The 23823-nt window shown below is 34.4% G+C and overlaps 1 protein-coding gene across 3 annotated transcripts; it reads left to right on the top strand.

Moving 5' to 3' along the window:
* Positions 1-939: 939 nt before the first annotated feature.
* On the top strand, positions 940-18601 carry LOC131156939 (uncharacterized). 3 transcript variants are annotated; one of them, XM_058110760.1, is made up of 8 exons: positions 940-1372; positions 4769-4813; positions 4996-5092; positions 5727-5796; positions 5880-5928; positions 6499-6596; positions 17616-17754; positions 18056-18601. In XM_058110760.1, exons 1-8 carry the CDS (start codon positions 1016-1018, stop codon positions 18212-18214), a joined length of 1014 nt encoding a protein of 337 aa, XP_057966743.1. In that variant the 5' UTR covers positions 940-1015; the 3' UTR covers positions 18215-18601. The 3 variants fall into 3 exon arrangements, with proteins under 3 accessions (XP_057966743.1, XP_057966741.1, XP_057966740.1); XM_058110758.1 differs by having other exon boundaries at positions 4963-5092; positions 5733-5796; XM_058110757.1 differs by having other exon boundaries at positions 4963-5092.
* Positions 18602-23823: the final 5222 nt, after the last annotated feature.

Here is a 23823-nt window from a genome sequence, read left to right as displayed (position 1 = left end):
CTTCCTCAATATTTTCCCGAATCATAGCCATCTTCATCTCCTTGTGGTAGTCCTCCATACTTTTGGTACCTTGGGTAAGGCTTTGAAGACGTTGGTGTAAGTCTCGGTAGTAGTGGTTTGGTACAAATTGCTTCCTCATCACTGCCTTCATTTCAGATCACGTCTCAATAGGTCTTTCCATGTTTCTACGCCTACTAAGAAGAATTTGATCCCACCATACCAATGCGTAGTCAGTGAACTCCACAGCTGCCAATTTCACCTTCTTTTCTTCGAAATAGTTACGACACTCAAAAATGAGCTCAACCTTCCTCTCCCATTCAAGGTATACATTCGGGTTATTTTTCCCTTGAAAAGGAGGAATCTTCATTTTAATGCTTCCGATGTTTCTATCGATGTTATCTCGACTCCTTGGCTCCCATCGAGGTTGTTGCTCTTGTCTAGCACCTCGATAAGCAAATCTGCCCATACCGTCATGTTTATCATCACTTGCTTCATTGCTACCTATATCATGTTCAAATTCAACAATCGGAGGAGTATGTGGCCTTCGCCGCCTTTTGTTGGATTACCCTCTTCTCAGTCCATCAATTGCAGTGTTTTGTCTATCCAATCTATCTTTGAACTCCCCAAAAATCATATTGAGTCTTTCAAACTGCTGTTGAATGTCTTGTAAGGTGAAGAATAAGTCTTGTGGAGGGTTCTCATTCTCACTACCTTTGCAATAAATAAATTATATTTTTAAATAAGTGACCCGTTTATTAAACGAGCAAGTTTGAATTTACTATTAATCACCCATTAATAAATAGGTCAACCTAAATCGTCACCCATATAGATACTTCAATTTGGCACATCAATTTGGGGAAAAAACGAGTTCAAATTATTTTTAAATAATTATTATTGAAAAAAATATTTAAATTGGAAAAATCTCCTACTTGCTGCTCGGGGGCTGGTCGGGGGACCTCAGCAGTCCAAAACTCAGGACTTGTTCACACACGGCGACCTTATTCTGGTTGGGGTTATGGCTGATCTCCTCTGTAGTTCTGTTCTTCTTACGAACAGTACTTCTACAGCACAAATGTCCGTTAGGGCCCGAGCTGTCCTTGAGAAAGGTAACAAAATGCGAGTTCCGTTCGAGTTGAAGCGGGGGCAGTCTCGTCTCTTCCACGAGCTACCCTCAGGATTAAACATGGAGGTCATCTTCCAGAGGGGTGCGGGAGCTGCATACGCAGATGAGAATAATAAGTCTGCTCAGATTAAACCGCCTCTTGTGTTTGTCCATGGAAGCTTTCATGCAGCTTGGTGCTGGGCTGAACATTGGTTGCCCTTCTTTTCACGATCTGGGTATGACTGCTATGCACTTAGCTTGTTGGGTCAGGTGATTCTCTCTCTCTCTCTCTCTCTCTTCGGCTTTATTTATTTATTTATTTTTTCTGAATGCTGAATTGGTTGAATGTCTGCAGCTGCTGTCAATGTGTTCGTCTTGGGTTTATAACTTTTAATATCTTTTCTATTGAATGTCTGCAGCCTCTTTTTAAACTATACAATAACTTGACTATTAATTGTAATTAACCATTCCATTTTCTTGTTTTTTAGTTGAAATTCCAGTAAGATTTCTTCATTAATATGAAGGACAACTTAACTAAATTTTTTAGTTTTCCTTGTTGGCTGCATGTGGGATGCATTGAATATTAAGATTTGTTCGGGAAATTCTCAGCAAATCTTTTGCCAATTATATACCTGTTTGGATTGAAGTTTTCTTCACCGAAACTATGTGTTAATTAAAGAATTTTTTTTTTTTTGGTTGATTTGCCATTCCCTGTTCTCTTTGTTAACAATGCATCATAGATCGACACACTCAATGGGAATAATACCATCAACGGTTACATCGACAATTTCAAACAGAAAGCAATTCCGAAACAAAACCGTCAACGATTACACCAAACTGTCGACAGTTTCATCAAACTGTTGACGGTTACATTTGTCTGCTGTAAATTTAAATGACGAAAATCCAAAACAAATTATCACAATAAAGATTAAGGAGTGTCAAAAATCCAAAGCCAATTATATGAGGATCATATATTCTAACAAATTAGAGCCCATTGATTCAAAAATAGGATATATGACAACAAAGCAAATCTTATCTCAAATCATGGGATTTATGATATCTTATTTATTATCACCTATATCATGTAATAGTGTGTAAATACCCCTGCTTGTATCCTCTCAAAAGCACTTAGTGTTCACGGTTCAATTATTGGACTAAAAATATCATTGTTCTTCATGTTTCAGTTTTTCTTTATGGTATCAAAGCCATTGTGAACACTATGTCAATAAAAATAAAAATCCCAGCCCTTTTATTATCCATATCTTCTTTTTTCACCATTATGTACACTACATCTCAATGCTACATCATAGCATGGCGGAAGTCTGATCGTCTCCTTCCAGTATGGATCGGACCCGTTGGCATCATTTCTCAATTATAGATGCAGAAGTTATCAATAGATTAGCAACCTTCAAAAAGAAGATCACATAACAGTAGCCGAACATATCCACGCCCTCAAAGGCCGCTCTTCATTATTTTTCGCAACAAATTTTGCCTCTAGCCCCGAAAAAGTTTGCGGGAGGATGTTAACAATGCATCATAGCTCAGAACACTCGATGGGACTAATACCGTTGACGGTTACATTGATGATTTCAAACAGAAAGCAATTTTGAAGCAAAACTATCGACAGTTACACCAAACTGTTGACGGTTTGGAAAAACCATCGACAATTACATTTGTTCGTTGCAGATTTAAATGACGAAAATCCGAGACAAATTATCACAATAAGGACTAAGGAGCGTCAAAGATCCAAATTCAATTTTGTGAGGGTCATATATGCTAACAAATGAGAGCCTATTGATTCAAAAAGAGGATATATGGCAACAAAGCAGATCTTATCTCAAATCATGAGATTTATGATATCTTATTTATTTTCACCTATATCATGTAATAGTGTATAAATACGCTTGTATCCTCTCTAAAGCACATAGTGTTCACGGTTCAGTTATTGGAATAAAAATATCATTGTTCTTTATGTTTTAGTTTTTCTTTACTCTGCACATCTAGATTCCAATCATATCTTAGTACCAATTACATACCTGTTCACCAAGTTTCACTTCTTTTAATATCTTGACCGTGTGCCTGTGCACATAGATGTTGGATTGTTTTATTTTGAAAGACCCTGGAGAGTAGAATGATGTAATGACCAAAAACTTTGTAATTGATTTGTTATAAAGAGAACTAACACTTTCTTGTGAGTTATGGAGATTGATTTCTTTTTTTTTTTTTTTTTTTTTTGGGGGGGGGGGGGGTTTCTTATTTTCCTTTCTGAGGTGCAGTGGGCATCACCATTCTCTAGTGAAACTTTTTTATTTGTTGGCTATTTTGAGGGCTGCTCCTCATTGCACCCTTTAATTGGTGCATTCGGATGAGATGTTGGCACTAGGTCTTATTTTTCTCCTTTATTGCATTATCTGCTCAATGTTACATACATAATACTTTTCGGAAATTATTAAAAAAGTATGTTTGATGAATGAGCATTACAAGATTGTTAAGGTGGATAGGGGCAATACATGTAGGGGAAGAATAAGAAATGATTGCATATGGTAGAGGTTAAGAGTTGCATCAATTGAAGATGAGATGGGTGAAAATCATTTGAGATGGTTTGGAGGTGTAGCGGCAACCATTAGACGTATTGGGAGTCATGAATGGTTTGATTGAGCTTGGTTGAGAGCTCTGTCAGAATAATTGAAATACTAACGAGAACATGATTGGTGTAGATAAGGAAAAGATTGAATAAAAATTTACATGTGGGAATTGGGAAAGCCTTACATTGAAATGAATGGAGCAACCAGATCTGTGTAACAGATCCCAAATAGCTGGGTTAGAGCTTAGTAGTTGTTGCTGTGTTTGAAAAAGTTAAATGGGTGAATGTTGGACTGTTGTTAGTTAGTTTTCATTATGTGCATTACTTTTATGGTAGAGTGAGGGTGGCTTAGTGCCTCATCCACTCTCATTATGTATTTTGTGGGCAATAGGGTTTCGCCACCTTTTATTTCAACAGTTTTGGTTTTCATTCTCCATTTTTAATGAAAAGGCACATAACTTCTTCCGCGCATCTGTAAGATATATAATTGTGGACCATTTTTAGATTTCCAAATTGCCAAGGGACCCCTACTTAAGTTTCAAAACACTTTTGACAGGAGGAAGGGAACATAATTCTTCTTCTTCATTTTTTCAAATAATATTTATACAAAAAATATGAACATTTTTATCAGACAAAAAAGAAAGGAGTTATTTTATTTAAAGAAATTTTTTCCCTATTTGTGCTGATAGTATTGCTTGACAAACCATACGATTTATATGGTTCAAATCGTATTGTCTGTATGCATCAAAGGCAGTTGGATTTGAATCATATGAATCAATTTGTTTATGATGCTAACTGTTCATGATGCTGCAGAATAATTGCATGTTATGACTCAAGCTTGGCAGGCACTGCATGTATAGCCTGACTAACCACTCAAAATATCCCTTTTATGCTTAATCACATGCTTCTTTTATCTTAATCATCATGATTATTAGTTCATGGGAGTCTGGAAGATCTGTTTGGACCTGATAACAAGTTCTCTTTCACTGCAGTTGCACCACCTTTATTTTGTAATTGGCATTACTAGTGCTCAGAATTTTCTTTTCTGTTCAGTATTTGACATATATTGTCCATGTGGTTAGGGTGAAAGTGATGCACCTGCAAGTCCAGTTGCTGGTTCTCTCCAGGTGCTTTAGTCCTCCTCTGAATTATTATAATTTAGGCATGCTACAATTATGATCACATTTTTTATTCCCAATTTTTTGTTTGTTCTGTGGTTTTAGCATTCAGCATAATGCTATACTTATTTTAGTTTTTGCTTAAAATTCTGCAGTAGACACATGCAAGTAATGTTGCTGATTTCATCCAGAAAAATCTCAAGTTGCCACCAGTGCTGCTTGGACATTCATTTGGTGGGCTCATTGTTCAGTATTACATTCCAAATATAAGGAACCAACAATTTCTAGGTAACATTCTAGTTCAAATTGATCCATATTTTTGTTTAAGATGGTGAAATGGAAGCAGGATAAGCTTTGAGGTGATGTATAATACTCACAGCAGCTACATAGTCCTTGCAAACAAAATATTGTCAGCAAAAAAGTGAAAATTGATATATTGTAAAACTCTATGCTCATGATTCAGTCATGACAACCATTAATTTAAAAAATTAATAGATTGCTATTATTATTGCTTGCTTTTTGGAAAACAAATTAAAGCTAATAAAATTAATGTTAGCATCTAGATTTTGGTTCTGACGAAGTGATTAAGAACTAATTAAAAAGATTTTTTTTTCACTTAGTTCCTTTTGATTTTTTTTGTTTGTCATTGAATGGATTCAAATCCTTTAAGTATGAATGAAATTTCTGTGTCATAAAGACGCAATAGAGTTGCAAATTTGGATATGCTGGAAATAAAAGTTGATGTCTATGTTCGAACAACTGAGTACCAATTAGTATTGTGATTCTTTTTTTGTCTAAGTGGTGTACACCTCGAAGACCTTGTTAAACAGTAGCTACTTTTCATTAATGCATATCAATTAGTTTCTTATTTTTCCTAAATTATGCTTAAATTTTTTCTTTTTCTGGTTGGGCTTGATTCTAGAAACAGAAAATTCATACCCAAAACTTGCAGGAGCTGTGCTTGTTTGCTCTGTACCTCCTTCAGGCAATAGGTGCCATCTTATTCCATGTAAACTCATCTTTTACTTCAGTGTAATTGGCTGGAACTGACGGATTCATTCTTTGCATTGTTCAGTGGTTTAGTGTGGCGTTATCTTTTTTCAAAGCCTATTGCTGCATTTAAGGTACTTGAACTTCTAAGGAGCTTAAACTGCATGTACTTTTTTTTTTTTTTTTTTAAATTTTAAATTTTTTACATTATTGGGATCTTAAAAAATCTCCTCCATTCATTGCCAAAATTAATAACCAAACATTTTGACTCTAAAATTTATACTTTTTTTTTTTTTTGACTAAATTTGTAAAATTCAATACATAGTCATCATGAAAATGATTTTTGATAATTGTTTCCTGTTTGGTCATTTGAAATATCATTGCATACATTGATAAAACTGGGAATATTCCTTGTGCAGCAGTTTCTAGGCTAGGCGAGGCCAGAGTAATCATTTTCCTTAGTTTTTTTCCCCCTCTTAATAATCCATTTTTTTATAATTACAAAGGGGCCTGAGTAATTTTCTAGGAGGGTAAGATAGCAATGCTTAAACCTTTTTTCTTTTTTGTTTTGGGGGTGGGGGGGGGGGGGGAATGTTCCGCATGATAACCTTTTCATGATAACCTTTTCATGAATATCTCTAATTTCCTTCTGTTGTTTAAGTTTATGTGGTAAATATTTGTTCTTCATATGGAATTTTGAGCAGGTCACGCTCAGCTTGGCAGTAAAAGCTTTTCAAACATCTCTGCCTTTATGCAAGGAAACATTTTTCTCTGCATCAATGGAGGATCATCTGGTCATACGGTTTGTCCATAAGCACTTGCATTCTATATGGCGTTATATGATATATATATATTTTTTGAATAATATATTTATATTATTAAAAAAAATCATTGTTTTCTGCACTCTAAAGTCATAAACTAGCTTCATACATGATTATTAAGGGAAATTTTGATGCATAACATATGCCGGTACCAAAATTTTGCAAAAGGTGTAAAATTTAATTTTTTTCATGATAGAACTAGAATGCATTATTATTTTTTAGATGAACAGAGAAATTTTATTAGAGAGGGCATAATGTAGAAGAAGAAAAAAAAGAAAGAGAAAAAGCATGGAGAATCAAATCCCCCTTTACATCAAAAGTAAATAATTACAACTCTTAGAGTCTTAATCCCAAAAACCAAGCTCAATGCAATAGAGCCAACCAGTCCCACTGCATGTCTTCCAAAGAGATGTGGCGAAGGAATCCATTTGCTGACATTCAAAGATAAATCACTCTACCCCAAAGCAATTTATTAGATGTAGCCACTCCTTTGAATATTCTAGCATTCCTTTCCAGATAAACACACCAAATAATAATCATAACATAAAGCTTTCTCTATCCTTTCCTTTGTCAAAACCCCTAAACCTGATGGTACAAAACACTTTCAATGTGGACGGGAAAACCCAGTTCTCGCCCAATATACCAAATAATTTATTTCGAATAGCCATCGTGTAAGGACAATGAAGAAACAAATATGCATGAATCTCTCCATTCCTTAAACAGAGGATACAAATATCTGGTGACAGGGCTTAGTGGGTCTTCTCTTTTGAAGCAAGTAATTGGTATTAATTCATTCAAGTACCATGGTCCTAATGAAAGCTTTTATTTTCGAGGGAGCTTTGGCTTTCCAAATCAATGGATGCAAAGAAAAATTATCTGCAATAGGGTCACGGGTCAAATAAGAGTAAAGGGATTTACAAGAGAATGCCCCATAAGTGTCTAAGCTCCAAACCCTTTTGTTACTCCCCAAATGAGTATGAAAAGAATGAGCAGCCTAGTCATAAGGATCAACTCATTAACTCTTTGCCATAAAGATTCCCCCCAAAAAGGGAATTCCAAGAATGACTTTCTCCTTGCAGAAGAAGAAAAGCAGAAATAGGGGTATCATGGAACCTAAGGTAGTTGACGCGCACTTCTTGATGGTGTGATTTCAAATCTAACCCCTGTGATTATAACATGCACATATGAGGTGACTGCATGTGTAGGTATTCCTATCTTTCTCTCTTCCTTATGATAGGCTCTAGATGGTGCGAGCCTGTGTACACTATCCACTATGAATCTAGGGTTGTCAACATATGTTGGGAGGAAAGCGGATCTAGCCCTTCTATGATGGACATTCACTCATTGCTGATTCTTTGGGTGAACAAGGTATTGCCCTTTTCTATCACATTATGGGCTTCACTAAGCCTGCAAGATGCCCCATGCCCATAATCAGCGTTGGGTTTTCCAGGTCCATTAGCCTAGGGTAATCTAATCTGTTTTTCACAAATTAAAATCTAATTAATGCAAGCCTGCACTAGGAATTTTCCAATATTCTCCCACCATGCAGCCCTAATTGAAAGTTTCAATTTAACAAAAAACATTTTTAAAGAGACTCTTGAATTGGGTACGACGTGGCCACTAATAAACATAGCCTATCTATTAACACCTTGGCTCCATGATGTAGTCTAATGCGTCATTAACACCAAGTCAATGTTGACATTACATTCTTAACTAGCATAAATTCATTCCCTAGTTACAAATATAAGATACCCCATTTACCTGACCATTGACACTTGCAGCATGAGCTTCAGCATTGACAATACAATCAAAATATGCCAGGTTCAATTTAGCCCTAACCACCTAATGTCTAATTGTTTTCCTTAGGAAACTTTAAAGGAAACATACTTGTTGCTGTGGAACATGCATCACCCAATTGAAGCTAAACAACATGCTTCTCCTTGATGTCTTAATTGTCATGCAGTAATCCAATCAACCAAATCACCCACAGAAACTGGACCAATATGACTCCAAATGACATAATCAATCAATATGCGATGCAGTGATCTCAAATACATCACAAACATAATGTCCACCATAACAACTAGATGATAACTCAGTATGAAATTATGGACCCAGAATATAATGAAATGAATAACAATCAAGATTACTTGCAATTGAAAATGTCATAAATGAATCTCCCGCTAACCGAGTACACCAAAAGAAACAAAAACACCCATACTTCCTACATTTTGATGATACATCAAGTCTAGGCCCCATAGTTAATGGATCAGCCAACATAATTTCAGTATCAATATCAGCTCTTTTGATTATAATTTTGACAGCCAGGTATTTAATTCTACAAATTTAGTGTGATGGGTAAAAAAAGTGTAAATCTTGGAAATAGACCTCCACGGACTCCCCAAAGAACATCTCAAGCTAGCATTGGTATCCCACCCATTCTCATCCAACAACCCAAAATTATTTCGAATAATTCGATCTCATAGGGAATTATCTTCCAAGGGGAAGCGCCACAACCATTTAGCTAAAACAGCGGTGTTTTTAGACACCAATTTACCAAGACCCAGCCCCCCCTTCTTTTTAGACTTACTAACCTCCTCCCAATTTACTAAATGGTCCCTATGACCCCCTAGACCAGACCACAAAAATCCCTCACAATTCTCTCAAGCTTGCTTTCGACTCCCACTGCCCGATTTTCAGCTATAATGTTTCTTTCCATATTCTGAGCACTCTAATCATCGTCAATGCACTCACCAGAGATTTGGATGGGACAACTCTGGCCTCTGAATTGGAAGCTGTCGCAGGCAGACAGCTTTCCTTAGCATGACCCATCCTACCACATTGAAAACAAATCATACAGAAGGCAGCATACACGATATGATGCCACCTTTGCAAATCCAAAAGCCAGCCACCAAGGGTTTTGTTGATCAATCTCAGCACATATTTTTGTAAATCCACCTTTTGTGACCAACTTTGTGTTTCCATCTATTTTAATGAACCTTTCAATTCCTGAAGCTATTGTTACAAGTACTTACTCATCATAGAACATTGGATTCTGTTCTGATTATGAACCCACACTGGGGTAGATGACATATAGGCTTGGAATGCCACAAACTCCGCATTTTATGGCTGAATGGTAAGGTAATGCTGTTGGATCCCCCATGGGTCACCTAATAAAATATTTTAAGAAATTTTCCCCAATCCAAACTTGGCAAAGAATATCTCATTTTCTAAATTGAGAAGATCTGATTCTCCATGGATTTAACATAGTTCCACAATGAGCTTATCAACAATGTAATCAAGCTATAAAGCTTCTGTGCATGTGCAGTCTGCACATGGCGAGGGAAACAAACGATAATAACATCTAGTATGGGGGTAAGATAAGTTTTAATTCCACCACGTTATAAATGTTGTTTTTTTTCCCACATTGGAGAGAAATGTTTTTTGGACTTGAGGTTGAAGCTATATAAAGAGCTTAACTCTTCATTTGTAAAATACACCTCAAAGTTGTACTTTGTTAAGAAGTAGTAGATTGATCGTCGGCGCCAGAGGACGTAGTTTCTTATATATTCAATAGCAATAGTTGTAGTATTGGTGTTTGGCACAAGTGGAGTGCCCGACACAACAATTGGTATCAAAGCTAGGTTGAATAGTGTTGATACAGAGGTGTTCCTCTGTTAGGATCCTTGATTTCACGTTTGATGCCTAAGAAAGACCTTGTCTAAGTGAGTGCTCAGAGACCATTGCGGCTCAGTCGCTCCCTGGAGTTCGACTTGGTCAAAGTAGAATTTCATAGGATAAAACAGAGTAGACATAGTTGGTACGTACTATTCATCTTAGGCCTTTTGCTTTGTTGGTTGCTATTGAATATATATAAGATGACGGAAACTAGTGCAGCAATAGAAGAAACTCTGTCCACACGAACTCCAACCCCTTCGGCTTCGACATCATCATCGAAGACAATAGCTAATGCTCGGTTTAAGGTGAAGAAATTTGATGGTACCAATAATTTTGGTATGTGGCAATGTGAGGTGATGGACATCTTGTATCAATAAGAACTAGATCTTGTTTTGGATGATAAATTAGTAGATATGGGTGACAGAGATTGGGAAAAGATCAATCGTCAGGCATGTGGTACGATTCGTCTGTGTCTTGCCAAAAATAAAAAATATTGTGTTATGAGGGAGACATCTGTAAAGAAATTGTGGAAGACATTGGAAGATACATTTATGACCAAGAGTCGGGAAAATCGGTTCTATTTGAAAAAGAAATTGTTTCGCTTCCAGTATCAACCAGGTATTTCGATTAATGATCACATAAATGCTTTCGATAAAATTTTGGCCAATTTGTTAAATTTGGATGAAAAGGGTGAAAGATGAGGATAAAATCATATTGTTACTGAATTCTTTCTCTAATAAGTATGAACATTTGACCACCACTTTATTGTATGGGAAATATAAAGTTACTTATGATGCTGTTTGTACTACATTGATTAGTACTGAATGCAGAAGGAAGGATTAGAGGGTCCATAAGGAAACAACAGAAGCACTAACAATAAGGGGACGTTCTTAGAGTCGTATGCCTGGAAGGAAGAGTAAATCTCATGGGAGGAGTAAATCTCGTGGGACACCTGCTAAAGATGAATGTGCCTTTTGTCGTGAGAGAGGGCATTGGAAGAAAGATTGCCCTAAATTACAGCAGAAGAATAAGGGTAAAGCACATTCTAATGCCAATATAGCCAATGATGATGGAAGTGAGTCATATTTTTCTCTTGTTGGAATATCTTCGTCACGTTATTTTGGTGAGTGGATTTTGGATTCTGGTTGTTCCTATCACATGTGTCTTAATAAGGAATGATTTTCTAATTTTGAAGAATTAGATGGTGGGATTGTTTTTATGGGAAATGATAATACTTGTAAAACAACTGGAATAGGATCAATACAGTTGAAATGTCAAGATGGAACTATTAAGACCTTGACTGATGTTAGGTATGTTCCAAGCCTAAAGAAGAATCTGATTTGGTGCCTTGGAATCTAAAGGGTTCACTATCACTTTGAAATATGGAACCTTAAAGATTAAATCAGGTGCGCTAGTGGTATTGAAAGGAATAAGGAAAAATAAATTGTATTATTTACAATGAAAGGAATAAGGAAAAATAACTTGTATTATTTACATGTAGTACAGTTATTGGCTCAACAGCTGTTGTTTTTGAGAAAGATGCAGTTTCAGATACAATCAGGTTATGGCATATGCGATTAGCACATGTAGGAGAAAAATCTTTGCAACAATTAGCTAAGCGAGGTTTGTTAAAGGGTGCAAAGGTGTGCAAACTTGAATTTTGTGAGCATTGCATTATGAGAAAACAAGTTAGAGTGAAATTTGGCACAACAATCCATCAGACTGAAGGTATTTTAGACTACATCCATACAGATGTATGGGAGCCCACAAAAACGGCTTCGTTGGGTGGTATGCATTATTTTGTCACTTTTGTTGATGATTTTTCTAGAAGAGTTTGGGTGTATTTTATGAAACATAAAAATGAAGTGTGTGATATTTTTATTAAGTGGAAAAAATTAGTTGAAACTCAAATTGGCAGAATGATTAAACGGTTCAGATCAGATAATGGTGGTGAATACACGAGTGACCCGTTTATGAAAGTATGTCAGGATGAAGGTATTGCTCGACACTTCACAGTTCGAGATACATCACAGCAGAATGGGGTAGCAGAGCACATGAATCGGACTTTGCTGGAGAAAGTTCAATGTATGTTGTCTAATGCTGGGTTAGACAAAAGGTTTTGGGCTGAGGCTGTTAGATATGCGTGTCATCTCATCAATCGTCTACCATCATCTGTAATAGGGGGAAAAACATCCTATGAGGTATGGTCTGGAAAGCTTGCTAGTGATTATGATTCTTTACATGTATTTGGTACTATGACTTATTATCATGTTAAAGAATCTTAAGTTGGATCCAAGAGTCAAGAAAGTAATATTCTTGGGGATAAGTGCAGGAGTCAAAGGATACCGTATTTGGTGTCTAGAGACAAAAAAATGATTTTAATTAGGGATGTGACTTTTGATGAACTTGCGATGATGAAGAAAACAATACGCAAGGAGTCACGAGTTGAAGAGAAGACCAGTGGTACTCAACAATAGGTGGAGGTTAAGACAATTTTGGGAAACCCAGTGAGAAATGAGACCACATTAGGTAACTCTCCAGTTACGGTGGGGATTAGTGTATAAGAAGAGGAGATTTCAATTCGAGAATCTTCATAGCAATATGAATCAATTGTTTCTCAAAGGCCAAGACGAGAAATTCGAAAACCTGCTCGGTATACTGATATGGTGGCTTATGCACTTCCAGTTGTAGATGATAATGTTCCTTATACTTTCAAAGAAGCAATAAGGAACTTTGAATCAAACAAGTGGAAAAGAGCAATGGATGAAGAAATGTAGTCTCTTCATCAGAATCAGACTTGGGAGCTAGCCCATTTGCCCAAAGGTAAGAAAGCATTTGGTTGCAAATGGGTTTATGTAATGAAAGAAGGATTTCCAGATGCAAATAATGTTCGCTTCAATGTTAGATTGGTAGCTAAGGGCTACGCACAGAAGGAAGACATTGATTATAATGAGGTATTTTCTCCAGTTGTTAAACATTCTTCCATTCGAATTTTGTTGGCTTTGGTAGTACAATTTGATCTTGAACTAGTTCAGCTCGATGTTAAAACTGCATTTTTACATGGTGATTTGGAAGAGAAAATCTATATGACTTAGCCAGATGGATTTCAGGTTGCTGGAAAAGAAAATTGGGTATGTAAATTGGGTAAATCGTTGTATGGTTTAAAACAGTCTCTAAGACAGTGGTACAAACGATTTCATCAGTTTATGATGCGTTAGAAGTACATGAGAAATAAACATGATCATTGTGTTTATTTTCGCAGACTACAAAATGAATCTTTTATATATTTACTCTTATATGTTGATGATATGTTGATAGCTTCAAAGAATAGGGAGGAAATCAACAAGTTGAAAAATCAGTTAAATCAAGAGGTTGAGATGAAACATCTTGGTGAAGCAAAAAAGATACTTGGCATGGAGATTCGTAGAGACAAAATGAAAGGAAGAGTTAGTTTGTCTCAGAAACAGTATTTGAAGAAGGTAGTACAGAGTTTTGGCATGTCTGAACAATCAAAACCAGTAAGCACTCCTATTGCTCCTCATTTCAAACTTAGTGCGGCTTTATCTCCTAAATCAGATAAGGAACATAAGTATATGTCATAGGTTCCTTATGCAAGTGCTGTTGGTAGTTTGATGTATGCAATGATTTATACTAGATCTGATATTTCACAAGCTGTTAGTATGGTGAGCAGGTATATGCATGATTCGGGTAAAAGATATTGGCAAGTTGTGAAATGGATTTTGAGATATATTATGAATACGATTGATGTTGGTATAGTATTTGAGAAAAATAATACTATTGATCAACGTGTTGTTGGATATGTGGATTCTGATTTTGCAGGTGATTTGGATAAACGTCGATCAACTACTGGATATGTTTTTACATTTGCTAATGGTCCAGTGAGTTGGAGGTCTACCTTACAGTCTACCATTGCGTTGTCTACAACAGAAGTAGAGTACATGGCAGCTTCAGAGGCTGTTAAGGAAGCTATTTGGTTGCAGGATTTACTTGAAAATTTGGGAGTTGTTTAGAAGCACATTATTGTGTTCTGTGATAGACAAAGTGCTATTCATTTGGTAAAGAACTAAGTCTACCATACACGAACGAAGCATATCGACGTTCGGTTTCATTTTATGTGGGATATTATTGATGGAGGCAAGATACTTCTTCAGAAGATTGCTACAATTGAAAATCCTGCAGATATGTTGACCAAGATTGTGACAACAATCAAGTTCAAACATTGTTTGGGCTTGATCAATATCCTACAAGTCTGAATATTTTTGGAAGGCGCCGATGATGTGGAACTTCAGAAAATGTTGGTGACTGAAAAATTTGTTGAATTTATCGTCAAGGTGGAGATTTGTTATTTTTTGTCCCACATTGGTAGAATAGTTCTACATTAGTATAAAAGGTTGTTTTGAATTTTTTTATATTATTTGTCCCACATTGAAGAGAAGTGTTTTTTGGACTTGAGGTTGAAGTTATATAAAGAGCTCAACTCTTTATTTGTAAAACACACCTCAAAGTTGTACTTTGTCAAGAAGTAGTGGATTGATAGTCGGCGCCCGATGACGTAGTTTCTTATGTATTCAATAGTAATAGTTGTATTATTGGTATTTGACACAAAGTGGGGTGACCGGCACAACAATAAACATGGGCAGCAAGACTGTAACCTAGGATCTCTTACCATGTTATTATCACTTCACCCAAAAGTTTAAGCTTTTAGGTTGTGTATTAACAATGTATATCAAACTTTAACAACTATTTATCATATTTTTGCCTAGTATGAATTTCAATAACAATAATTTTGAGATCTAGAGGGTAAAATGGCAATGCTAAATAAAAAATTAAATTCATTGCAAATTTCTATTTGATCATTTTTTTAACTGATTTTCTAGAAGTGAAAATTATACCACTTCTAAAAGCTAAAATCCCTTTCCACCATCCTCTTAATGAGACAAATTGTGGTTCACAAAATACCTTCAATTAATCTATACATGCATATGTAGTTTCATACTTCAGTCATTGACTTTTTATCCTCTTGCGTGAGGTGAGGGTACCATGCTATCCATGGCCAAAGTGTCTCCATCTTCCCAACTCTCGATTTTATTTGTTTTAGATGAGACTAGGCTATTGGGATCCAAACCTATTGATACACCCAAGTATTCTAACAATAAGTTAGTGGTAGATATAGGTGATTTGTTGCCTAATTCAGGATAGTACTAGAAACTTGGTTGAAAGTTGAATTATCTCATAGTCGCTCGACCAGATATTTCTTTCACAAGTATTGTGAGTCAGTTTCTTGATTCTCTGAGAACAAGTCATTGGGATATAGTAATTCGCATTTTGAGATATCTCAAAGAGTCAAAGGTGTGCCAGGGAGAGTTCTGTTATACTAGAATCGGGGTCACACTCATATTTAGGGATATACAGATGCATATTGGGTTGGGTAGCCCTACGACTCAAGATCCATAACCGGATACTGTATCTTTGTTGGTGGTAATTTGATTTCTTGGAAGAGTAAGCGGGAAACAAATTGTGGTGACAAAGTCTAGTGCCAAGTCAGAGTATAGGGCTATGACTTGTTGGTTATTTGTTTGTCCCACATCGGTGGGAAGGTTTGAAGGTTTTTTTTGTCCCACATTAGTAGGAAATGTTTTTTGAACTTGAGGTTGAAGCTAGATAAAGAGCTCCCCTCTCCATTTGTAATCACACCTCAAAGTTGTAATTTGTATGGAAGTAGTGGATTGATCGTTGGCACTCGAAATGTAGGTAATTCTGTATCAAACCTCGTAAATTCTTGTCTTTTTCTTTATTGGCGTCTTTTATTATTAGTTTCTGCATTGCTTTAGTTTTTTATATATTCAATAGCATTAGTTGTAGTATTGGTGTTTGACACAAATGGGGTGCCTGACACAATGTTTTTTATTTGTATGGAAATATAACCTAGAAAATCATAAGTATATGAAGAGTCTTATGCCTCTGTCTCCATATGATCCTTGGTAGCCCTTCGTTGTGTGTGTGAAGGAAACAAAGAACAATGGTGTTGCTCCAAATTATTTCAATGAAATAATTTATTCTTGGGTGAATTGGTTTTTGACTTACATAGGGATTAATTAGAAAATAATCAAATTTGGGAGGGAAGGGGAATGTCCTTGAGACTGTAGGGAATTCGACCAAATTTTAAAATTAATAAAACGAAATTAACTGAATTGGTTTGATTTGGTTGATTAATTAGATTAATGCTGAATAACATTTGTGTGGTGTATGTGCACTTGAGAGGTGATAATGGCCTATAAAATTAGAAGTGGTGTATATATTATATATAAGAAGAGGAAAATAGGAGAAAGAAAGATAAGGTTCCATATGTTACATTAAGTGGGAAGAGTAAAAGATGAAAGGAGAACCTGTCAAATTAAAGAAATTAAAAGGGAGAGAGAGAGAGAGAGAGAGAGAGAGAGAGAGAGAGAGAGAGAGGATAAAATGTGAGAGGAGAAAGATGAGGAGGGAGTGGGGCTGGTTAATATGTGTGCACATCAGAAGGCAGATATGCTACATGCCTAAAGGAAGAACCATTGGCCCATCCCTTTGCTTTGCTTATATGTTCTATTACATTAGATCTCCACCCATCATGGATTCCTTTGCGAAAAAAGCATGCAACCCTTTCCTATCACATCATGGGTTTCATTAAGCCCCTATATGCTAGGTGCCCCAAGCCTATAGCCAACATTAGGTTTTTTGGGTCTAGCCAATCCAATACATTTTTCCCGTATCAAAATTCAATTCCAATAGACACTCATACTAGGGATTTTCAAACGAGAACGAAAAATGAGGTCCTCTAGGTTTTATATTTTTCACAAAAACTAGAGGGAAGTACAAAAAATTTGAAAGTTAAAAAAAATCTAATATATATATATATATATATATTTTAAAACGTATCTTCTTCTTGTTGGAATATTTTTGCTTTGTTTTACATTTTCATTTCTACTCTATTAGAATTAGTTCATTCTATCGATTTGCAAACTAAGAAGAACACAACTTCAAAATGCGGCAAACAAATGTTCTTTTAATCTTGTTTACATCTACTGCTATTAGCATGAGCATTACATCAAGGGTGCTTACCTTATCTTTGGGAACTTTGAGTATAGAGCTTGGATTTGGATGTAGGAATTGGGGCAAAATATAGTACAAATTTATATCAAGTTTAATCCAAATCCATGCAAATCAAAGTCCTAAGTCAGAAATATGCGCTCCCAGACACAACCTTAAAGTGATGCACCACATTTACCATTAGTAATAACATTTCTTTTATTTAATTTCAGTTACCAACAGTTTATGACAGAAAGCTCAAGGATGCCATTGTTTGATCTACGGAAGCTCAATGCATCACTTCCTGTTCCTTCAGCGCCAAAATCGTCTATTGAAGTTCTAGTCCTGGGTGCAAATGATGATTTCATAGTGGTAAAATGCTAGCTCAACTAATATGTCACTTCAAGCAAGATGCATACATTTTTTTATTTTCTTTAATGTCAAGTCAGGGGCTGTTGGTGCTATATATTGTTATCTTCCTTCTTTTTCTGTTTTCTTAATTTGAAGCAGTTGGATGGGAGTTTAAGAGAAATCAATTGAGTATATTGTTTTGTTGAGATTTCAGCCACTTACGGCTTCTCTAAATGTTTTTTTCTCTCTGGTTTTATTCCTAGCTAAATTATATATTAGATGATTGATCAATATATATAGCTAACACAAGTTATGTTAATAGGATGCTGAAGGACTGGGTGAAACAGGCAGGTTCTATGCCGTGCAACCAGTCTGTATTGAAGGGGTTGCCCATGACATGATGTTGGATTGCTCATGGGAAAAGGGTGCAGATGTAATCTTATCATGGGTTCGTGGTCTAAACAAACAGGACCCAATATGATCATGGGAAAAATAAATTGCCCTGGCTCACTGCATCCTCAATGGATTTGGTTTTGGCGTTCATAAATGTTGCATTGAAATGTATGTACCAATTTCTTCCCTATTGTTGCAAATTTTGTGTTTTGCAGGTTGATGTACTTGGAAAGCGATGATGAACAAAATCAATGGTTTTTTGGCCTTGGAAGAGAGTTGAGAACAAATCTTAAGACGAACTCACAGATAAGTCTTAGTTTTGCTGCTGGATCAAAACTACGGAAGTTTGTTATTCCTCGTATCATTAGATAGATTGGGTTGTGTAATCATATAATATGTTAGGCAACGAATTATAATTTGATGCTTTAGGTGATTTTTAATTAATAGTTATCTGTTTAAGTTAAACTTTTCAAAATCATTTTAAGAATATAATTATTAATTAAAAAAGTATTCAAAATTTAAGGATATGATCAGTTCTCTAAAATATGACTTGGTTAGGTAATTGAATTTAATAATTTTTTAAGACTATTTTTGGATTAAACATGTTACTGATGGACTAGTACTCTTATTTTATTTTTTATTTTTGGTATTATTATTATTATTATTATTATTATTATTATTATTATTATTATTACCATATGACTAGTGTCTCACTAGGTGGGTATTTTCAAGTTATATTTAAATAATTTATTAAATTGATATTAGGTTATCATAATTACACATTAAAATATGAATATATGACATTATATTTTTATGATTTTAAAAAATATGAGCATAGATATGGGCATATGATATTGTTACAATATATAACATAGATACAAAAATGCAGAGAAATCAACAAATATATAGGAAATTAAATACCAATAAACTTTAAATAAAATTAGATAATAATAAATATTAATTTATATTTTATTTATATAATGTCGCACAAAAAATTTAATTGGTGCAAATGAATCATCTTCATTCTTCCTAATTTTGTAAGAGAAAAATCTCAATGTTACTTATTCAATTGAAAAAAGTCATAGTGCTTTTGTTTTCATCATTATCACTTTTAATAAATAAATTGATAGTCATTTTACAATGCATTGTTATTAGTTTAAAATATATTAAAATAAGTGTTGAAAAGAGTCTCTTAAAGGTGTAGATTGATAGTACTTTGTTATTTTATATTTATTTTTTATATTTATAATATATTTATTAATATATCATAATATAAAGGAAAAATATTATATAGTGTACATGAATCTCATATGAGGAATTTCTCATTGAGATAAAAAAAAAAAAGGTAAAAAAATTTAGAATCAGATTACTATGCAACCGTTTGTATAAATATATTTTGATGTTAGAATTTTGAAGATGTTTAAACATGACAGTTATTATATAACAAAAAAGGATAAAGTATTTTGAAATGTTACGACTATCATTTTATAAAAGATTTTGATATTATTTTTGTATGTTTTTTCACACTTTTGATTTATTAATATGCTGTATAAAGGGACCCATTAGCAGAATTTAATACTTTTATGCATAAATTCTCTCTCTCTCTCTCTCTCTCTCTCTCTCTCTCTATATATATATATATATATATATATATATATCAATAATTAAATTTTATTTTAATATTTTAAATTATGTTTTGTTGACCGATATATTTGTAGATTTTGTTTCTTTTTTTTTTGTTCAATTAATGGTTGATTAGCAAACTTTTTATCTAATTCAAAATAAATTTGACTTTGATTATCTAAAAGATAGTTCTTAAAATATTATTATTTTTAACTTAAAATTTATTTTTTATTTAATATTGAAAGTTTATTTAAATTTATTTGAATTTTATTTCTATTTTTTTATTCTACTTTTAAAGAATAAAATATTTTAGCAAAAGAAATTGACTTCCAGATTTGGTAAAAAGACAAGGACATCTTATGAGGTTCCAAATATCCCACTGACCTCCCCTGAGATTTTAAAAATTTCAGACTTTCTCTAAAATTTGTTAAGAAAACACAAATCAAGAATTTTTTTTTCTCATTTTATCTTTATTTTAAAATAATATATTAATTAATACTCCGTTTGGGAAAATATTTTTCAGAATGATTCTGACGTAATCTTGTTGTTTGGTCCAGAGAGATTTGTTTAAATCTCACTAGATCAAGCAGCGAGATTTAAAAGGTCAGGGCAGTTGGGACGGTGACATGTGGCAAGCAAATCTTGCTGGATCATCTAATGAGATTTGCCTGAAAATAGTATGGCGCCTGACTCCATCTGTCCACTCACTTGTGGGAGCGTTGCTTCCTCCATCCTCACTCGCGGCAGCGCTGCTTCCTCTGTCCCCACTCCCGCTACTCCCGTTGAATCCCAATGCAATACATCTCCTCCAAAGCTCGCGTATAAGTGTTCTGTTTGACTTTGGTGCAATCCCAAGAGGGGAGGTGAATTGGAGATTAAAAATTTCCTTCGTAGGTTTAATCAGTCCAGCAACAGTATTACACAACCTAGGGATAATCTAAATGTATATGAAACTGGAGATATGATATATTAAACAATTTTTAGAACATGTACCACAATTTCAGTATTTCTCCATCAAATGTAATTCTGCGTCAATAAGATATGCATTATATTCAGTAAGGAAATTAAATCAAGTACAAAGCATAATATAATGCAGGAAATGTAAACATGACACCGAATATGATATTGAGGTTCGGCCAATCCTGCTTACGTCCCCGCCTTGGCTCACAAACACAAGGATTCCACTACGGCTCATTTACCAGGTGGAGCAACACCTAATGCAATACCTTACTAGGATAGTGCACCTATCTTTCTTAACCGGGTCAAAGCCAATCCGGGACTTTTACCAGGGCAAGTCTCCCTCTTTAGGCCCACGCATGAAATACAATAATCAATATGATTTTTGCGTACAAATAAAGTGCTTTTACACAAGTAGGGATGTACCACAATAAAGGTTAGATAATTATGCATGCACAAATGATAGTAAATATACTCAGTGCCAATAATGTGTGTTAAACACTCAATCCGATGTAAATGTATAATCAAGACCTAGAGTGTATTTCCAAACAATTTTTGAAACTAAGTACTAACGTAAATCAATTACAGCAAGTTTTAAATAGTTCAAACAAGTGTATTCAAAATATCTCAGAAGTGATTTTCTCAAAATAATAGCTCAAAAGATATTTGAAAAATAAATAAGCTTGTGAAAAAATATTTTGAAAATCAAAAACCACAAGTTTGATGAGTCTTACAACAATAATGCTGAAAACTTAGGTGTAGTTCCAAGAGTGGGGGTGAATTGGATTTAAAATTTTCTTTTAATTCTCTTCAAGAATCCTTAACCTCTTTTTAATTCTTTTTAATTAATTCTTGTCTTCTTGTTGATTTATCAAATACACAATAAATATTTAAAACAAAATTCAATCCACAACCACAATAAAAACACTTAAACAATCAGTTAATTAATCAACCAAACCAATCAATTTTCTAATCATCCACCATATCAAAACTAATATATAAGTTTCAGCTTTTGTTTGTTTGCAGCCCTGTTTATATGAAAGTTTGATTCAAGCCCTGTGATAATGACTTTGCTTTCTCAAAATGAAATGCAATATAAAATCCAATACTCTTTCCAAAAGTTTATACGTTAAATAAACTTTCAGTTTAAAGAGTCTTTGGGTGTTTCACCAATCAACGTACTCCCTTACGGTTTCCGAAAAATATGGATCAACCAATGTACTCCCTTTTGGTTTCCGAAATCCCAAAAACAAATTAAGCTTAAGTTTACTTAATATTAAATCCACATAGTGTTTATGATTAAGGAATTTAAAACATCCTCGCAGTTTATATATACTGAAAGTAAAGAGAGTAAGGGAAAGAGAGAGTGAGACCATGGTTTTTACGAGGTTTAGCTTATCTCTAGCTTACGTCCTCGCCTTTGGAAAATCACCAAAGGATTCACTAAAACCAGTTCCTTTGTCAGGCGGAACAACACCGTTCACACTCCTTCAATAGGCAAAAGCACCGCCTCTCCAAGTGATATCCTCTCACTCGGTCACTCCTTCAATAGGCTAGAGCTACACCTCTCTAAGCGAAACCCCACGCTTAGCCAACAATCCAAACAGTCCTTGGAGTCATCAATCTACAAGAAAATCCAAAAGAATTTCTTTGTACAAAAAACACTCTTTAAAAAGAGTAGGTTAGTACAAGTTCAGCACTATATACTTCAATGTAAAAATATCAATATGAAACTTAAGTGTAGAATTCACCAAATTCTTTCTTAGATGAAGATTGGTAGTAGAAACTTAAAGTAGTAAGGATCAGCAGTTCAGAATATCTTAGCAAAAGAGTTTTGCAATAAGTGAGCAAGAGAACTTTGTAAGAAAAAGAGTGCTTTCAGCTTATCAATCATATTTTTCAATTCTTGGTATGTTTTGATTTGCAGAATCATGTATTTATAAGATTTCAAAAATGTTTTCGTGTTGCTCAAGATTATTTGGAGTATCTTCCAAGTTTTTAGAAAATTTGGGGCATAAGCAACCTTTATTTCGAATTTAAAATATTAAAAAAATTTTCCCGTTAACAATGTTCAGATGACTGAACTATTGGGTTCAGTCTTCTGAAGTTCCTTAAAGCTTTGAAAATTTTGAACTGGACACAGGGTCAGACATCTAAAGTTGGGGTTCAGACTTCTGAAGTTGCGAGTTCAAACCACTGAAGGCAGGGTTCAGTCTTTTGGTAAGGTTCTGCCTATTTCTGTGTTAACAATATCATGATTAATTTCAAAAAACTCTTTTACTATCATGCTCATCACATTATTCAAGTTCAAGGTCATTCAATATCAAATACTTCTCCCCCTTTCAAAATTTCAAAATTTTCAGTATACCCAAGCTCAATTTTTGCTCAAAACTACTCCCCCTTTTGACATCAATCAAAAAAGTAGGATATCAAAAATCATATTTTGAGCATATGAATATCAAACATGCATTTCAAGCATATATACACATCAATTCATTAATTTTCAATATGGCATATGTAGTGTGCTTTAATAGTCAAATAGTCATGAAACCAATTTAAAATTTTTATTAATTTATGATGCCAATTAAAAATAATTCAGATACCAATTGAAAATTTCATATGATACCAATTGACAATTAGGGAGGAATCATAATATAAGCAATAAGTCATATCACTCCGCTTGCATTTCATATATTCAGATTTGATACCAATTATGCTTTTAAGTTTATCATTCCATACTTCAAATATATCATGTATGTGCTCATGAGTACTAATTTCAAATACCAATATCATATCATTATCATCATAACATGCTCATGGATATAATTATGTTTGTCATGCTCAAATACCAAATGAACTTATGATTTGTGATAACAATTGAACTTTTTAAATTGTGATATTAATTAAAATATTCATGGATTCCAATATACTTTATACATACCAAAGCTAATATCACATCATGCTTAGCTCATGGATACTAAGAATACTAATATTATATCCTTCATAGCTCATAGACACCAATATAAAGAGCAGCACAAGACAAACAAATTTATCCACGTGATTTATCATTAGCATACATGGTCAAGAATTAATCTCATATCAAAATTCATACTTATG

This window comes from Malania oleifera, chromosome 1, assembly GCF_029873635.1.
Source record: "Malania oleifera isolate guangnan ecotype guangnan chromosome 1, ASM2987363v1, whole genome shotgun sequence".
Taxonomy (NCBI): Eukaryota; Viridiplantae; Streptophyta; class Magnoliopsida; order Santalales; family Ximeniaceae; genus Malania; species Malania oleifera.
This window is presented reverse-complemented; position numbering and strand designations above follow the sequence as displayed.